General features: G+C 42.3%; 1 protein-coding gene across 1 annotated transcript in view; it reads left to right on the plus strand.

Moving 5' to 3' along the window:
• The window catches only part of MCF2L2 (MCF.2 cell line derived transforming sequence-like 2), a 207,854-nt gene extending 190,758 nt beyond the window's left edge, over positions 1–17,096 (plus strand). The window contains exons 23-28 of the mRNA XM_012640066.1: positions 1,822–2,037; positions 2,945–3,037; positions 3,214–3,292; positions 16,341–16,429; positions 16,776–16,885; positions 16,961–17,096. Coding sequence (XP_012495520.1) covers positions 1,822–2,037; positions 2,945–3,037; positions 3,214–3,292; positions 16,341–16,429; positions 16,776–16,885; positions 16,961–17,096 — 723 coding nt within the window. The remainder of the gene's footprint in view (positions 1–1,821; positions 2,038–2,944; positions 3,038–3,213; positions 3,293–16,340; positions 16,430–16,775; positions 16,886–16,960) is intronic.
• Positions 17,097–17,553: the final 457 nt, after the last annotated feature.

The raw sequence follows: 17,553 nt of genomic DNA on the forward strand, positions 1-17,553 counted from the left end.
TTCTCTATAGCTATGACAAGATAAATCATTTCAGAGAAGATTTGTTAAATTTGATTAGGATTCTTGTTTTAGCAGCTATCAGACTTATAATGATCCAGTGGCCAGCAGTAAGCAGACACTTAGAGAGTTACAAGTAAAAACTTTGAGAAAGGAATACAGAATGCATTTTTATTTTTCAGATTGCCGGGAAAGAGTAAAGCTTCCACTCTTCTGAAGGATTTTTCTTGTTTTGATTTCGAGATGCCTGGAAGGCGATAGATGTGAGCGCTAAAATTCTGCTTTAATGTGGATTTCAAAACTATCATTTCTCTGATGGAAAATATTCTGAATATAAGAAGACATTCTGCCTGCTTAAAGTTTCATTTTTCAGTGTTGACCCTTTCTCCTTGAAAGCCTGCACCATTTCTATTATCGAGCTTGAAAATTTCCTTTCCTTGGTGTTGAAATAGACCCCTGATGAAGTCAGCAAAAAAATTTCCACAACTTCCTAAGTCATAAAATCTGAGTTTCCATTTATGGCTTAGACAAACTAGGAATCAAGATAATTATTTAAGGTTTACTCTAATTTACCAAGATTTTTTGTACTTCTCTGTTAGCATATTGGGTGGACATATTGCATGCCTTCTATTAAAGTCCATGTACACATATATATGTTATTGATTATATACATAATAAATTATTTGCATTTCCAGTCAATTATAAATAAAGTACATATTTCTTATATTAACTCTCAGAAACAGTAGGGATTGATCTCAGCGAGATAAAAGATATTTAGAATTTGCTCAATATATACATAATAAATTATTAACATTTCCAGTCAATTATAAATAAAGTACATATTTCTTATATTAACTCTCAGAAACAGTAGGGATTGATCTCAGCGAGATGTAACTCAGGGAGATTTCTTTGTCATGGTCCTATTCAAATAATTTGCCCTTTTGATATTTTGATTTAGAGAAATGAATTTTTGGTTATCTGCTCTAAATGATCTAATTTTTTTAAAATACCGTGCTCTGAGTTGATCTCACTCTACTGCCCTTTGGAGAGAGCTCGGAGAAGGAAGGGTCATCTCATCTGTACTGTCAGCTAGGCATATGAGAGAGGCAGGCTTGCTGATGGAGGGAGAGGCATCACAATGTGTGCCCTAGAGTCAAATAGATGTGTAGACTTTTAAAAAAAAAAAAAAAAAATCTGTCATTTATGGTTATCTTTGTATGTCCACTCACTCTGAGAAATGCTGAGTGAAAAATGAAATTACTGTCTATTACAATGTTACAAAGAGTATGTCCCTCTAAGTTTTCTCCTTTCAGAACAAACCTCATGTACTCAGGTTCTCATGTACCTGAAGCAGATGTTAGGATGCAGATGGAACACACGGATTATCACAGGTCCATAATGCAGCAACAATTCTGTCTCTCCCGAGCAGAATTAAAACATTAAGTTCTTGCCCTTTTTAAGTAGACTGTCACATATCGAACACGAAAAAAAAGGAAATGGAATTTTGCTAGCTAAAATTAATTACAAGATAGATAAAATACTTGAACTAAAATATCTTTAGTTTAAGTATTTCTAACATCCTTTATGTATACTATTACCTTATCTAGTTGAACTGATTTCCTTATATAACTGAGAATGGTGTCTTGCTCAGTGAAACTCACAAAACTGTAGTTTTAATTTAGTGACAGATTAGCCCAAGTGCCACTTTTAGAATTGTAAACCTCAAATAAGCATGCTTTATAATTTGAAAACAGACCCCAAAATATTCTTTCTCTGTCAAGTAACTTAACAGCTTCTTTTTCTGCATGTCTGTGTTTCCAAAAGGATGATATTGGCAAACTGGGCAAGATGTTGATGCATGGCCCTTTCAACGTCTGGACAATCCACAAGGATCGTTATAAAATGAAGGATTTTATTCGATTTAAGCCCAGTCAGAGGCAAATCTATCTATTCGAAAGGGGAATAGTGTTCTGTAAGATACACGTGGAGCCTGGTGACCAGGGGCTGTCTCCTCATTACAGCTTTAAGAAGTCTATGAAGGTAAAGGAACTCCTGGGGAATCTTAGAAGTGGAGAGAGAGGTAGAGGGAAAGAGAGAGATCCTTGTTATAGATGAGGAAGCTGAATCTTAGAGAAGTGAAGTTGCCAAATACCACACAACAGAACTAGAATCCACATCCAGGTCTGTCTGAGTCCAGAGTCAGGGCTTGTAATCAGTCATAGACAGGGCCAGGGCTGGCATAGAGGTGCCTTTGTGGTAAGCAAAGAAAAGGGAACTTATGGTAGCCTATCTAGACAAACTAATAGAAAGTACCCTCTTTCCTCCAGGCAGAGGGGTGAAAGACTTGGTGATTAGAGTGTGGGCTGGATTTCATCTCAGACCTGCCCTTCTCAACTGCACATCTTTGTGTAGAGTCTAGGCAGTATCCTGACCCTGGGGGTCTAGGGACTCATGTCTACACCAAGCATTGTTTCTCAACTGTATAGGAAATGTTACATAGCCAGCTAGCTATGAGGTACACACACACACACACACACACACACACACACCCACAAACACTCCTTTGATTAAAGCCATTAGTTTATTCACAGTAGCCTTTGTTATTTATGTTTCTTAATGGATACTCATTCAGTTACTATTACACAGAGTTTTGTGAAATAGGTACTAAAAGGACAGATGATCTGCTCGCTTAAAGGTTGAGGGCTACAGCTCTCTTTATGAACAGATACAGTCTACGTTACCTTCTGAAACAGAGAAGACAGATGACATGGTGCCCGATTGTGCTTTATGGTTCCTTGGAGCCACTAACAGAGGAAAGTAAAACACTTGGAAGGAAGATGGAAGAAGAAAGCTGTCAGCGGTAGAAAGGATTAGAGTGACCGACACGGACAATTTTAAAATCAGAAAATGATGATATAGAACATTTCTCTTCCTTCTTTTACAATAGTTGATGACACTCTCAATTCGCCAACTTGGAAGGGGGAGCACTAAAAAGTTTGAAATTGCCAACCAAAATGGACTTGAGAAATACATCCTGCAGGTAAAGAACATACCTTCCCCATAGATCTCCTCTGCTCTTTCCCTATTGTGCTCTCATGACTTGACAAGTTATTTTCTATCTCATTATTCTAAAGATCACTCAGAGAATAAAAGCTCTGTCCAGTTAATACTCAGGGTGATCTGATATTCATAGTATTTTCTTCTCTGTAATTACAGGCAGCTTCAAAAGAAATCAGAGATTGTTGGTTTTCAGAAATAAGTAAATTACTGATGGAGCAACAAAACGATGTTAAAGGTAAGTTATCCCTGCTGTCTTTAGTCTGGAGAGAGATGCTGATTCCAGCTTTGTGGTGGGTGTGCAGATCGGAGATACTATTAAAGAAAATGGTGTGCTAGGAGAATAACTGTGGCCACATTTTCACAGTCCCTGAAAGCACCTATGCTTGCTTTAGATCGTGAGGGAGTTTGTTTTTTTGTGGTTGCATGTGGTTATGTGAAGTTGTTTTGGTGTGTCCCTTTTAGTTGTGTTCCCCCCGTGCATCTGGTTGCCAACATCGACTTTTCAATCAAAAATCCCAAAACCACTCAAGAAAATGTTAACAGAGATTCAAATGGTCAGTACTACCTTTCAAAAGCTGTACTACTTTTTTTTAAGTGTTAAGATATAAACAACATACCATAAAATTCACTCTCTTAAAGTATATAATTCAGGGGGTTTGACACTGTTCACAAAGTTGTGTAACAATAACCACTCTAATTCTAATTCTAATTTTAGAACATTTTCGTAACCTGCCCCTAAAAAAAGTCCTGCACCAATTAGCAGTTACTCTGCATCTTTCCTTTCTCCCCAGCCCCTGGCAACCGCTAGTATACTTTCTGTCGCTATTGAATTTTCCTGTTCTAGGCATTTTATATAAATGGAATCATATAAAATGTGGCCCTTTCAGGCTTCTTTCTCCTAGCATAATTTTTTCAAGTTTTATTCATTTTGTAGCATATGTCAGTACTCTGTACCTTTTAATGGCTGAATAGTAGTTCATTGCATGGATCTACCATATTTGTTTATCCATTCATCAGTTGATAAATATTTGAATTGTTTTGCTTTTTGGATATTGTAAATAATGCTGCTATGGATATTTGTATACAAGTGTTTTTGTGACTCTTTATTTCCAATTTTCTTGGATATATATAAGTGGAATTGCTAGGCCATGTGATAATTCTATGTTAACTTTCTGAGGAACTTCCAAATTGTTTTCCAAAGCTGTGCCATTTCACATTCACACAATGTATGAGGGTTCTGTGTTTTCCACTTCCTCCCCAACACTTGTTATTTATTATTGCCATCCTGGTGGGTGTGTAGCGGTGGTTTTGATTTGCATTTCCCTCTTGACTAGTGATGTTGATCTTTTCGTATGCTTGTTGGCCATTGGTATATCTTCTTTGGAGAATGTCTATTCAACTCCTTTGCCCATTTTTAAACTGGCTTGTCATTTTTATGGTTAAATAGTAAAAGTTATATATATATTCTGGATATTAGACTCTTATCAGATATATGATTTTCAAGTATTTTTTTCCATTTCATGCAGTCTTTACTTTCTTAGAGGTGAGGCACAAATGTTTTTCCTTTTGATGAAGTCTAGTTTATCTATTTTTCTTTGGTGTCTTCTTTTTTGGATGTCATATCTAAGAAAGCATTGCCCAATCCAAGGTCATGACAATTTACACCTATGCTTTCTTCTAAGAATTTATAGTTTTAACTCTTTCATGCAGGTCTTTGATTCATTTCGAGTTAATTTTTGTATATGATATGAATTAGGGGTCCAAGTTCACTCTTTTACATGTGGATATCTGTTGTCCCAGAGCCATTGGTTGAAAAGACTATTCTTACCTCCATTGAACAATCTTGGCATTTTTGTGGAAAATAAATTGGGCTTAGATACAGAATTCTTGGCTGACAGTTTTTTCTTTAAGTACTTTGAATGTGTCATCCTACTGCCTTTTGGACTTTGTGGTTTCTGATGAGAAATCAGCTGTTAATCTTATTGAAAATTCCTTTTATGTGCTTGTTGCTTTCAAGATTCTTTGTCTTTTGGCCGGGTGCGGTGGCTCACGCCTGTAATCCTAGCCCTCTGGGAGGCCGAGGCGGGTGGATTGCTCAAGGTCAGGAGTTCGAGACCAGTCTGAGCAAGAGCGAGACCCCGTCTCTACTAAAAAATAGAAAGAAATGATCTGGACAACTAAAAATATATATATACAGAAAAAATTAGCCGGGCATGGTGGCACATGCCTGTAGTCCCAGCTACTGGAGGCTGAGGCAGGAGGATCGCTTGAGCCCAGGAGTTTGAGGTTGCTGTGAGCTAGGCTGACGCCACGGCGAGGAAGTGAAAGAGAATGGGGCACCCAGGGCAAAGCAAGACTCTGTCTCAAAAAAAAAAAAAAAAAAGATTCTTTGTCTTTTGATAGTTTGATTATTATATGTCTAGGTGTAGATCTCTTTGAATTCATATATCTTGGAGTTTGTAAACTTTTTTGAATGTATAGATTAATGTTTTTTGTCAAATTTGGGAAGACTTCAGCCATTATTTCCTTATTTTTTCAGCCCCTTTGTCTTTCTCTTCTCTTTCTGAGACTTACATTATGTGTAGTTCGTATGCTCAATAGTGACCCACAGGTCTCTGAGGATCTGCTCATCTTTTCTTCATTCATTTTTCTTTCTCTTCCTCAGACTGAATAGTTTTGATTGTTCTATATCTAAGTTCTCTGATTCTTTCTTCAGCCTCTTCAAATCTGCTATTGAGCAACTCTAGTGATTTTTTCACTTCAATTATTATACTTTTCAACTCTAGAATTTCTACTTGGTCCTTTTAAAAATATATACATATTCTCTATGTATATTCTCTATTTAGTGAGAGTATGTTCTTGTGCTTTCCATTTGTTCTTTATGATTTCCTTTAACTCTGAACATTGAAAAAATAGCTGATTTAAAGTCTTGGTCTAGTAAGTCCAATATCTTGGCTTCCTCAGAGACCATTTCTATTGACTTTTTTCCTGTGTATGGGCCAAAATTATGTCTCATAATTTTCTATTGAAAACTGGACATTTTAAATAACATAATGTGGCAACTCTGGAAATCAGATTCTCCTCCCTTCCCTGTGTTTGTTGTTTTTGCTGTTTGTTGTCGTTTCTTTGTTTAGTGACTTTTCTAAACTCACTCTGTAAAGTCTGCATTCATTATCTGTATGGCCACTGAAGTCTCTGCTCAGTTAGCTTAGTGGTCAGCTGATGACAGGACAGAGATTTCTTTAAACACCTGAAACCAGTAAATCTTCCAGTCTTCGCCAAGGGGCTCTGTGTGCACACTGGGGCACACCTTCAACCCTCAGCCAGGCAGTTGACAATTCCTGCTTAGCCTTCACTTCAGCATCAAGATCAGCCAGAGGTGAGAGCACAGGGCCTTCTCAGATCTTTCCTGAGCATGCCCACAGGACGGGTGTGCATGGCTTTCTAGATTCTTACAGATATTTTGGAGTTTTTCTAAGCCCCTATGAACATCTCATCCCAAAGCTTTTCCTTTTAAACTTTTCGATTAGCCCATTTTTTCCCCAACTATTATTCAGTGCCTGAGGCAGCCATGAAATTAAACAATTGCCTCTAGTCATTTTTTACAAATGTCCCTGAGGACAAGACTTCACACTGGAGAAGTTCTAAGTCAGGTCTAATAAAGACAGCCTTGTAAGTGGAGTATTCCAAGGAACCCCTGGACAGGTCAAATAATGACAATTCTCTGGGGATGAGGCGTTGCAGGAGCTCCATCCCTGTTTGCCCGCAGCCATGGCTGCCAGACAGCTAATGTTCACCATCACTGCAGGCTGTTGGTTTCCAAGGCTCCCACCAAGGAGGTGGAGGATAGGAATAGGGCAGATTAAAACACCACAAAGTTCACTGTTCATACTGAGATATAATAATTTTTCTTTAATAAATGCTCTCCAGATTGATATAAATCCATTTAATTTCCAGTGTTCTGAAGAAAATTGTTTCTAACAATTTTTGCCAGTTTTTTCCATGTTTTCATGAAGGAGAGAATTTTTGAGTGTTTCTTCACCATTTTACTGATGTTACCCACTATACTAAAAATCGTCTTTAAGTGAGCTTTGCCTTTTCATATTTGGTTTTTTTTTTTTCAATTAATTCTTATAACAGTAGGGATGTTTGGTGGGAAAATCCATACCAAGCTTTATCAATTAAGTTCTAATACTCACTTCAGGTAATGTTGCTGGGGTTAGGAAGTGCCAGTCTCATGTGGGAAATCAACCTCTTATCATTTATACTGGCAATGGTTCATTCGTTTGACAAGAAAAAAATATATAAAAATGAAAAGATGAATTGTTTCCTTCAGAGACTTAGCAGGAATGCAACCATTTCACATTCTTTCTTTGTCTTCTCTGATCATCAGCCAGTCAGCAGTGCGCAAAGGTAGGTGTGCATTCGTAAAATGTGGAAAAAGGTAAACTAAGAAATGTAATTGGAAAGCCACCACATTAGTTTTCTGTCACAAGAACCAAGTGATACAAGTTCTTGATTCAAACTGTAGGCATCGGCCAGGAAATAGTAACAAGATTATAGAGTTGATTTCATTTTGTGTGAAGGTAAGTTAGGAAGAAATTATGATTTACTTCTGTTTTTCAACTATTAATACTATGTTAAATATATGTTATGGTACTTGAGTGTGAGTGCCCTAGAGGCTTAACACAGAAAGATATGGCAACTTTAGTGGAAAAAGTTTCTTGTTTTTCCAGAAACAACATTCTAGTCACAAGACTGTTCTAGAAATCCTTACTCCCTGGGTCAGTGTTTCTCAAATGGTGGTTTAGGCACCACACCTGCATTATAATTATTTCAAGGGCTTGTTACAAATGCAGACTTCTGGGTTCCACTCAGAACTTTGGAATTAGAATAACTAGCGTTAGTGCCTGGGGATATGCATTTTAGCATATTAAACTTTCTAGACAGAGACTTCATACTACAATTTTACAACAGTTTTATTGAGGTATAGTGACATAATAAACTACACATATTTAAAGTGTATAATTTGGTAAGCTTTGACATATTTATACACCTGTAGAACACTACCACACTCAAGATAATGAACATACCTGTCACCCCCCAAAGTTTGCTCGTGTCCTTTTGTATTCCCTTCCTCCTGCCCTCCCTCGCCCACCCCACGCAGTCACCGATCTGTTCTCTGTCACTGTGGACTAGTTGATATTTTCTAGAATTCCATAAAGAGAATCATATAGTGTGTGCTTTTTTTTGGTCTGGTTTCTGTCACTCAGCATAATTATTCTGAGATTCATTTATGTTGCTTTGTGTAAATGATAGTACCTTTTTTGTTGTTGCTGAGTAGTATTCCACTGTTGGCTGTATCCCATTTTCTTTATCCATTTACCTGTTAAGTGAACATTTGGTTCGTTTATGCTTTGGGGCAACTTTGAATAATGCTGCTATGAACACTTAAGTATAAGTCTTTGTGTGGAAATGTGTTTTCATTTCTCTTGAGTAGACACCTAAGAGTATAATGGTTAGACCATATGGTAGGTGTATGTTTAACTTATTAGGAAATTGCTAACCATTTTCCAAAGTGATTATATCATTTTACATTCTCATAGCAACGTGTGAGAGTTTGTTCCACTTGCTCCATATCATTACCAACACTTGGTATTGATAGTCTTTTAAATTTTCAGGCTTCTAGTAAGTGTGTAGTGGTATGTCATTGAGGTTTTACTTTACTTTTCCCTAATGAGTAATGGTTGAGCATCTTTTCATGTGATTCTTTGCCATCTGCATATCTTCTTTCATGAAGTATCTGTCCAAATCTTTTGCTCATTGTTTTCTTATTATTGATTTTTGAGAATTTTTATATATATCCTAGATACAAGTCCTTTATTAGATATATGCTTTGCAAATATTCTCTTTCAGTGTATGGCTTATCTTTTCACTCTGTTAAGAGCAACTTTTGAAGAGCAGAAAATTTTAATTTTGATAAAATCCAATTTAAAAAATTTTATGGATCATACTTGTGGTGTCCTGCCTAAGAAATCTTTGTCTAAAGGCCACAAAGGGCCAGCTAAGGTGGCTCATGCCTATAATCCCAGTACTTTGGGAGGTCAAGGTGGGAGGATTACTTGAGGTCAGGAGTTCGAGACTAGCCTGGGCAACAAAGTGAGACCCTGTCTCTATAAAAAATTTTTTAAGAATTAGCTGGGTATAGTGGCACATTCCTATATTGCCAGCTACTCAGGAGGCTGAGGAGGGAGGATTGCTTGAGCCCAGGTGTTAAAGCCTGCAGTATGCTAATATCATGCCACTATACTTCAGCCTGGGCAGCAAAGTGAGACCTCATCTCCTAAAAAAACAAACAAAAAAAAGGGTACAAAGATTTTCTCCTATGTTTTCTTCTAGAAGTTTTATAGTTTAAGTTTTATATTTGGGTCTCTGATCTATTTTGTGGTTTTTTTTATGTTTCTGTTTTTGTTTTGTATATGGTGTGAGGTATGGATCAAAGTTCAGTCTTTTTTGTATTGATGTCTAGTTGTTCCATTACCATTTGTTGAAAACACTATTCTTTTTCCAATTGACTATTTATATAAGTGCATCTATTTCTTGATGCCAGATTCTTTTCCACTGATCTATTTGTCTATCTTGACATCAATACTTCACTATTTTGATTATTACTGCTTTATAATAATTCTTAAAATCAGATAGTTTGAGTCCTCCAACTTTGTTCTTTCTTTTTAGAGTTGTTTTGGATATTCTATGTCCTTTACATTCTAAAATGTATATATTTTAGCATTGGCTTATCAACTTCTGAAAAAAACATTATTGGGACTTTTGGATTGTGTAAAATCTATAGAACAATTTGATGAAAATCAACTTCTTAACAATATTGAGCTTAACTTACAACTTAAATTTTAATAGAATCCCCTCTGCCCTGCCCTACAGAAAAATGACATATGTTTATCATGAGAACATCACATTTATCCAGTTGACAATTCAGAAACACATTTCTCAAGCCCTCCTCAAGGCCTGGCACTGTGCTCTCTAGGTCGTGACAGGAATGTGAAATCTGGAGTACGGTATTGAGAGTCCTGGTCCCCGGCCTGCTCTAGCAGTTCAATGGCTAAGACCTTCACCTGCAGTGACTTGGGATCAGATACAGGTGGACAGGGACGCACCAGCTGGTGTAATGCTCTAGCCTTTGAGAGGTTTGGGGAAAATATTATCTATGAGGAAGGTGGAATTGGGAGGCTCAGATCAATCACCAATTTAAAGCACAGTGTGAGAATTAGAGGGCCTCCTTGCCGGCGTTGAGCCCCTCATCTCCTACTGCAGGTCAGACTGAGCTAAAGTGAAAATGGCAGAACTCAAGAGAAGGATGAATTCTCAGCCTAGGCAAGTCTGCCACCTGGTCATTTTGGGCTCCTACTACCAGTAGACGAGCAGGCAAAGTCAGACTCTGATAAGGAAATTGGGGACCCTAAAACTTGGAATGAGGATGTCTGGCTACATGCCCTTGACCTCCTGGGCTGGCAGCTGTGGCCTATTCCCTCTTGTAAAATAGACCCTTTCCTGTCCCCTGAGACTATGCAGAAGCCTTAGGTGAGGCAAACAAAACAGCATTTGACATTCTCAAGATGTGTCCCCACCTCCCTTCCTGACTCTTCCAGAGCAGTAACTAGGATCAAATTACAACATGACCTGACTAGGGAAGAGGCACACGTGGACCTATGGGCTTGAGCTCAAAATGTGAAGATCTTGTGCTCTAATGCCCACCAAAGAAGATCCATTGCAGACGTACCAAATGACCAAGCCAGCTGGGCGACTTGGCCAGTAGATGTCAGTCAGCTTCCTCCTTGGCATCCCAGTGCCTGCACCATGGGCTCATAAATGGAGAAGCCTTGGTGGCACATGGAGGCTGTGCTTGGGCGTAGCAGTGTGGGCTCCTTGTCATCAAGACTGATCTAGCAAAAAAAAAAAAGACTGATCTAGCTGCTACCACTGTTACATGTCCAACCTGCCAGCAGAGATCCATGCTGGGCCTCCAGTTTGGTACTGTCACTCGAGGAGACAAATGGATTTTATCAGACCCCTTCAGGCCAGAAAGTACAGCATGCGATCAACTGTTTAACATTATACTGATTAAGAGCCTCACTATGGCAAAAGAAACTGTGAACATGTAACCACAGGACCCACTGGTCCCACCAACCCATTCAGAAGCTGCCAGCCTGATAGAAGAGTGGGGCCTCTTGAAGGCGAGGTGGAGCAGCAGCTTGGACGTGGCACTGTGGGGATGGGGCACTGTCCCTCAGGATGCAGTTTGTACCTTAAACCAATGGCTGCTTTATGCTGCTGTGTCCCCAGTAGGCAGAATCTGGGAGCCAAGAAGTCAAAAGAGTAGTGACCTTGCTCATTATTACTCCAGTAACCCACATGGGGAATTCTTTCTCCCCATCCCTACAATTTTAGCCCCAGTGGCTCTAGAGGTCTCAGTTTCTGAGAGAGGCACTTCCACTAGGGGACATAGTAAGAGTCCATCTTGAATTTGTGTCTGCCACCTGCTGCTGCAGTTGGTCCTTTGCTGTACTTTCAAGTCATCTCCCTCCCACTCATTCTAGACACCCCTTGCCCCATCTGACACTTCTGCTGGTGACATGCGTAGTGGGCATCCAGGACTCTTATCAGGCTGTGGTTCCTTTACTTGCCCATTTAGAGTTACAGCTGGGCATGAGAGGATTCAGAGATGCCCAGTGGATCGCCTGAGCATCACACGTGTCCTCTCTGCCTCTGTTAAGCAGCAGCCCTCCTTCCTCATGCTGATCAGGACCAGTGACTTCTTCCAGTGTGGCAACTGCTTTCTTTGCCTGCTGTCCACTGGCACGAGGACAAAATGATAGGATTCCTAATGTCAGTAGGGCTAGGGCCTGGGAAGTGGGGGCAAGGGAATTCTCCTAAGTATCTACACAGTTTTGGATGGGCAGTCGGAACAGGAGGTTAATCAGCCTCTCTCTGGCAGTTGATGGTGAAAATAGAGGAGTTAAGTTAATAATATTTTACTAGCTTGGATTGTGCTGAAAATTTTGAATTCTGAGTTCACTTTTGTCCCTGATTTGCAGAGCCCTGGCCATGTGAAAGACACATAAAACGAGAATAACTTTTCTACTTAAGAGCTAATAGAGGAAGAGCCTGTCTGCAGGCCTTGGAGAGCCATAGACCCCTCTACAGGCTTTACTGTAGTTCTCTTGTTGGGTCCCTCAGGGTCTTGGAGGTAGCCTATGAACTATCTAAAAGGAAATGCCACAAAAATTAGCAAAGAAACAACCTAACAAGGGAACTACATTATGGCCTGCAGAGGGCGCTGTGGCATTTCCTTTTAGGCCTAGAAAATTTCTTTACTTTCATGATTGTTTTATTGTTATTCACACTTATTTTGTACACTCTAGTCTAACTAATTTTGATAAAGAAAATAAATTCTAGCAAACAGTCCTCTCTGGAGAAATTGTGGTTTATTTCATTTCATTTCATTTCATTTTATTTTATTTTTTTGAAACGGAATCTCACTCTTGTCACCTGGGCTAGAGTGCCGTGGCATCAGCCTAGCTCGCAGCAACTTCAAATTCCCAGGCTCAAGCCATCCTCCTGCCTCAGCCTCCCGAGTAGCTGGGACTGCAGGTGTGCATCACCACGCCTGGCTGATTTTTTCTATTTTTAGGAGGGACAGGGTCTCGCTCTTGCTCAGGCTGGTCCTGACCTCAAGCGATCCTCCCGCCTCAGCCTCCCAGAGTGCTAGGATTACAGGCATGAGCCACTGCACCCAGCCGATTGTGGTTTATTTTACACAGCTGACCAATTGATTTTAATTATTTTAAGTTTCCTTTTCTGATTATAAATGGAATATACATATAGATTGTCAAAAATTTAGAAAATATAGGAAAGTATAAATGAAAATACAAATCAGACACAAGCAGATATAACCACTATAAATATCCTCTCCCAGACTTTTTGTCTATAGAAATGCAGGATTGTTTAAAAATTGGAGCCATACTAAAGTTTGAGTGGTTTTGTATTTTAATCTTATTGAAAATTTTCCATTAAATCTCTGATGAAATGGGCAAGGCTTTGACTAAACCCAACTAGACATGTTCACTTCTTCACTCCTACCATGTGCGTTTGGGTCCACTCTAACCCAGAACAAATTGGGGGCAGCTGGTTGCTGAGCTAGGACATAGTTTCCCAACAGTAAAGTTTCTTTGACCCCAGCTCCAGCGGCTCTGAAAGTCTAAGATGGCCAGCTCAGATAGCCCTGGAAGCTGCCAAGGACTTTGACAACAGAAAATGCACCAAAAGAAATGTGCTCTGAGAATATGTAGGATCTGAAAGCAATTAATTGAATGCTTAGGAATGATTCACTCCCTCTTGGCCAAAGACAGGGTTGCAAATGAAATAGACACTTCAACTATAGACCAACCTAGACATCCAAGTTTATACTCTGGATCACCAAGCAAAAGATCCTAATTCAGCCTAGTATCTCTTAGAACATTCTGAAACTCTCTCCTGTTGTGAGCTCTGAACAGCTACTGGGATGGATCAGCCAGAAAATGACCCCACATGTTAAATCCTAGAAGACAGAGAGGGAGCTTGGTTAGCAGCAAAGCATAATGATAAAGGGTTCAAACTCTGAGGTCTTACAGACCTAGGCTCAAATCCAGCTTCATCTCTTTGGATGAGTTACTTAGCCCTTGTACCAGCAGGTTCTACAATGGTCCATTTGTGCCCTCCAGTGGACAGCAAGGGAAAAGCCATGATTTTGTCTTCAAAGTCTATAATTTGGGAAAAATATGTATTCTGATGAGGATAATTTAAACTCACTAATAAGTTCACTTGTTAATAAATTTCATTCAATTTGCTTAATCAAAATAAAAACTTAGAATTATAGACACTAAATGCTAAAGCTAGATTCCTTGAACCATTTAGGATTTACATGATATGTGCTGCAAAGATTATCCACTAAGGGGAAAGAGAATATTCCCCAGTCCTTATCAGCATGAATCTTCATGGACACCTTTCCCATTCTTCCTGTCCTTTTCCACCAACACTATATATTTACTCTGGTACATGGACTGGAAGTGCCCCAGAGATTCAGGGTATATCTTCCCAACATCCTGCTAGACCTTGGCTGGGACTGGAGTCATTCCATTCATTTTCCAAGAATCCACGGATAACTTCGCTATAATCAAATTGAATACTCATCAAGATCCTGTGTGTTTGGTTTGGTTTTTCTGAGGGGTATGTGTGTTTGCACTGTGTTTCTTTTTAAAGCTATTTATTAACCTTATAATTTGTTTCATTCCCTGGGTGTTATGAAGATGAGATGATAGCAAATAAACCTCCCCTAAATTTAAGTAATAATAGAACACCTGGAGTGCTCAGAGCTGTTCTGAGACCTTCTGTTTAGTATTATTGTAATTATTATCAAAAATAATCATAACAGGTGCTGCTTATTGAACTCCTATGATGTACCAGGCATTTTATGTTATCAACATTTCTGCTAATCCTCATGCCTCCACTGCAAAATAGATATCATTATCCCCATTTTAGAGATAAGGAAACTGATACTCAGAGAAGTTAAGTGACTTACCCAGGTTCACACAGCTGGTGAGTGGCAGTCAGAATTGCACTCACGTCTGACTGACTGCAAAGCCCCTTCTACCACCGGGCATTTGTTCATTCACATGCCTGTGACTGGTCAGACCATGAGTCTGAGATTTGGGGTCCCCTCAGTGCTGCCAGCTCCTTAGTACCTAAGACACTTAGGACCACAGAGCTGGTGAATCCAGGAGGGGATTAAATACGCAGGTGACTGAAGACAGAGCAAACGGCAGCCCAGGGAGCTGGGACTGGAAGGGCCTGGGTGAGGGAGGGAACATGGCCCAGGAGGAGTCAGGACACCGCAGTCTGGCTCTGACTCAGCTCCTGAACCCCACGGGGCCTGGAACCAGTCCCCACCATGCCTACAGCCTGGTGGTCAATAACTGCCGCTGGCTGGATGCCCCGTGAGCCGCACTTTCCTCCCCATAAAACCAGGGCTTTGACTGCAAGATTTTCTTTAAGGTTTGCAGGTTCTAAGAATTCTGGGTTTCTCCCAGGAGCCATGGGGGATACCAGGTGAATAGGATATTGTCTCTGCTGCCAAGAGCCCAGGGCCCATGGGGGAGGTACACGAGGTTACAGCCAGGGCAGCTGCAGTTTGTCTCAGAAAAGACTTGCCCTCAAAGGCCTTCTTGTGACCTCCCAGCCCCTGTGTTGCGGGTACCTGTCCTCCAGCCATGCCTCTGCCCAGGATGCCCTTCTACCCTTCAAGGCCTGCCCAGACCCCTCCCCCTAGATTCTCACCTGAACAGAAACTCCTCCCCTCACACTCACCCCACACTCTGCTTCCTGGGGGATAAATTACTCAGTTGACCCTCGGTCTGGGGCTGCCGTATGTTGGGATCCTGTGAACAGTGAGGGGCAGAGACTGTGTCTTACACAGAGTGGTGGTAAAGAGCAGGAATGTTGGAGAATCCAGCTGCAATGGTTACAGACCAAGAGAACTTGGCCACGTGACTGTTGCTGTCTTATCTCAGTTTCCCCATCTGTAAATAGGGCTGAGACCATTACAGGGCTGTTGTAAAGCTTAAATTTTGACAAATGCCCAACATCCCACCAGGCACAGGCAGTTGCTCAGTATTTGGTGATGGCTGCTGTTCCCCACAGTATCCAGCACAGCCCAGGGAGTGTAACAGGTGTTCCATAGACGTGACTGATGGCTAAGCAATCTATTCATCAGAGAGAGGCAGGATGCACTTGCTTGTTCCTCTGATTTGCCCACATGCAGAAGTGACACTTGGCAGAGGCTGCCAGGGAGATGGGAAATGGACATTGATTATCAGAGAGAAAAGGAAGCAAGGAAGGGGGAAGGGTGGAAGAAGAGAGGGAAGGAAGGAGGGAAGGTAAGAAGATTGGTAAACAGGAGAAGACAATGACTGCTTTCTTGGAGAAACGGGGAGATAGGGCTATGAACACCACGTGGACATTTCTTCTCAGTCACAGTTACAGCATTTCAGGGCCAGAAGGGTAACCTGGAGATCAGAGACCCCCTCACGGCCCAGATGGAGGCCTGGGGCAGCAGGAGTTAGAGATGGGGAGGCCGTGCCAGAGACCGGCGCTGCCCGCTACCTCCTGCCAGGAGCAGAGGGACTGTCCTCCCACCCCACAGCGGCCCCAATCCTTCCCTTTCTCTCCCCAAGGATGCTCCAGCAGGAAGTTTATCTCCATGGAAACCTTTGAAAAGTGTGAAGGTGCAGAAGACATGGAAAAGGAGAACAGCGCTCTCAGCGTAACTTGTTTCCTGCTTCTTTCATACTCTCCCGCATTCCTGTCCATCCGCTCCTCCCACCTCCCCTCCTCTCCGTTCCCTCTCTCCCTCCTTCTCATGATCCTCACCCGTAAGGACCTGCCCTAAGCCAGCACGCTGAGGTCCCTGGACCCTCAAAGTGGCTCTAGAGCCTCCCCGCCAGCACGTCCTCACACCACTGTCTGATGCTAACCAGGGCTTCCGCAGGGAGCCCGAGTGGCCCGGGCGGGAGAGCAGGGGCAGGCCCCACCCCGGCAGCGGGAGTCGCCCTGCAGGGCCCGGGCACTGCCCCTAACTCCGAGCGTGCACCCCGTCCCCTCCCTTCCAGCTCGCCGGGCTTTTCCAGTCGGACGACAGTTATGAAACCCGTGCCTCCGAATCGGCTTTCCTGGAGACAGGGGAAAGCAGCCAGGGAGAAGCACGCGACGCGGAGGAAACGTGAGTGCACAGGGGGACAGAAAAGCCCGCAAGTCTGTAGCCGTTGCTCCTCTGACTGTCTTCTTGGCATTTCAGGGCAAGCACCGAGGAGCGCGACGGGGTGTCCACTGGCGAGCTCGCTCCCGCGGGGGAGACGACCGGCCCCCGGGCAGAGGCGGTGCCGGCGCGGGCGGGACGCCAGAGGACGAGGACGACCTCCCCGCAGAACTGAGCCTCCTTGCGGGCAGCCGTCGCTCCCGCGCTCTGGGGGCGCCCGTGCCGTCTGCGTTCCAGGGAGAGGCTGCGGAGGGGCCTCGGGGCCTCGGCAGCTGCGCATCTGCCGCCCTGGGAGGGGCGGCCACGGCCGCCTTCGGGGAGCGGGAGCAGCGCCCAGGGCGCCCGCTCCTCCCCGGCAGCCGCGGGGAACCTCGGGGCTCCCCCGACGCTCCTGCAGAGGCGAGAGGAGCCCACAGCCCACGCCTGGAGGGCTCCGCCGCTGCACTCTAGAGATCTCAACCTCAGCACTTTTGACATTTGGGGCCGGGTAGTTCTTTGTTGCGGGGCCGTTCTGTGCATCGAAGGATGCTTAGCAGCATCCCTGGCCTCTGCCCACTAGCTGCAAGCAGCGCGCCACCCCTGGCCCCCAGCTCCAAATTGTGACAAAAATGCCTTCAGACATTCCGAAATTT

The sequence above is a fragment of the Propithecus coquereli genome, unplaced genomic scaffold (genome assembly GCF_000956105.1).
Source record: "Propithecus coquereli isolate 6110/MARCELLA unplaced genomic scaffold, Pcoq_1.0 Scaffold10, whole genome shotgun sequence".
In the NCBI taxonomy this organism is placed as follows: domain Eukaryota; kingdom Metazoa; phylum Chordata; class Mammalia; order Primates; family Indriidae; genus Propithecus; species Propithecus coquereli.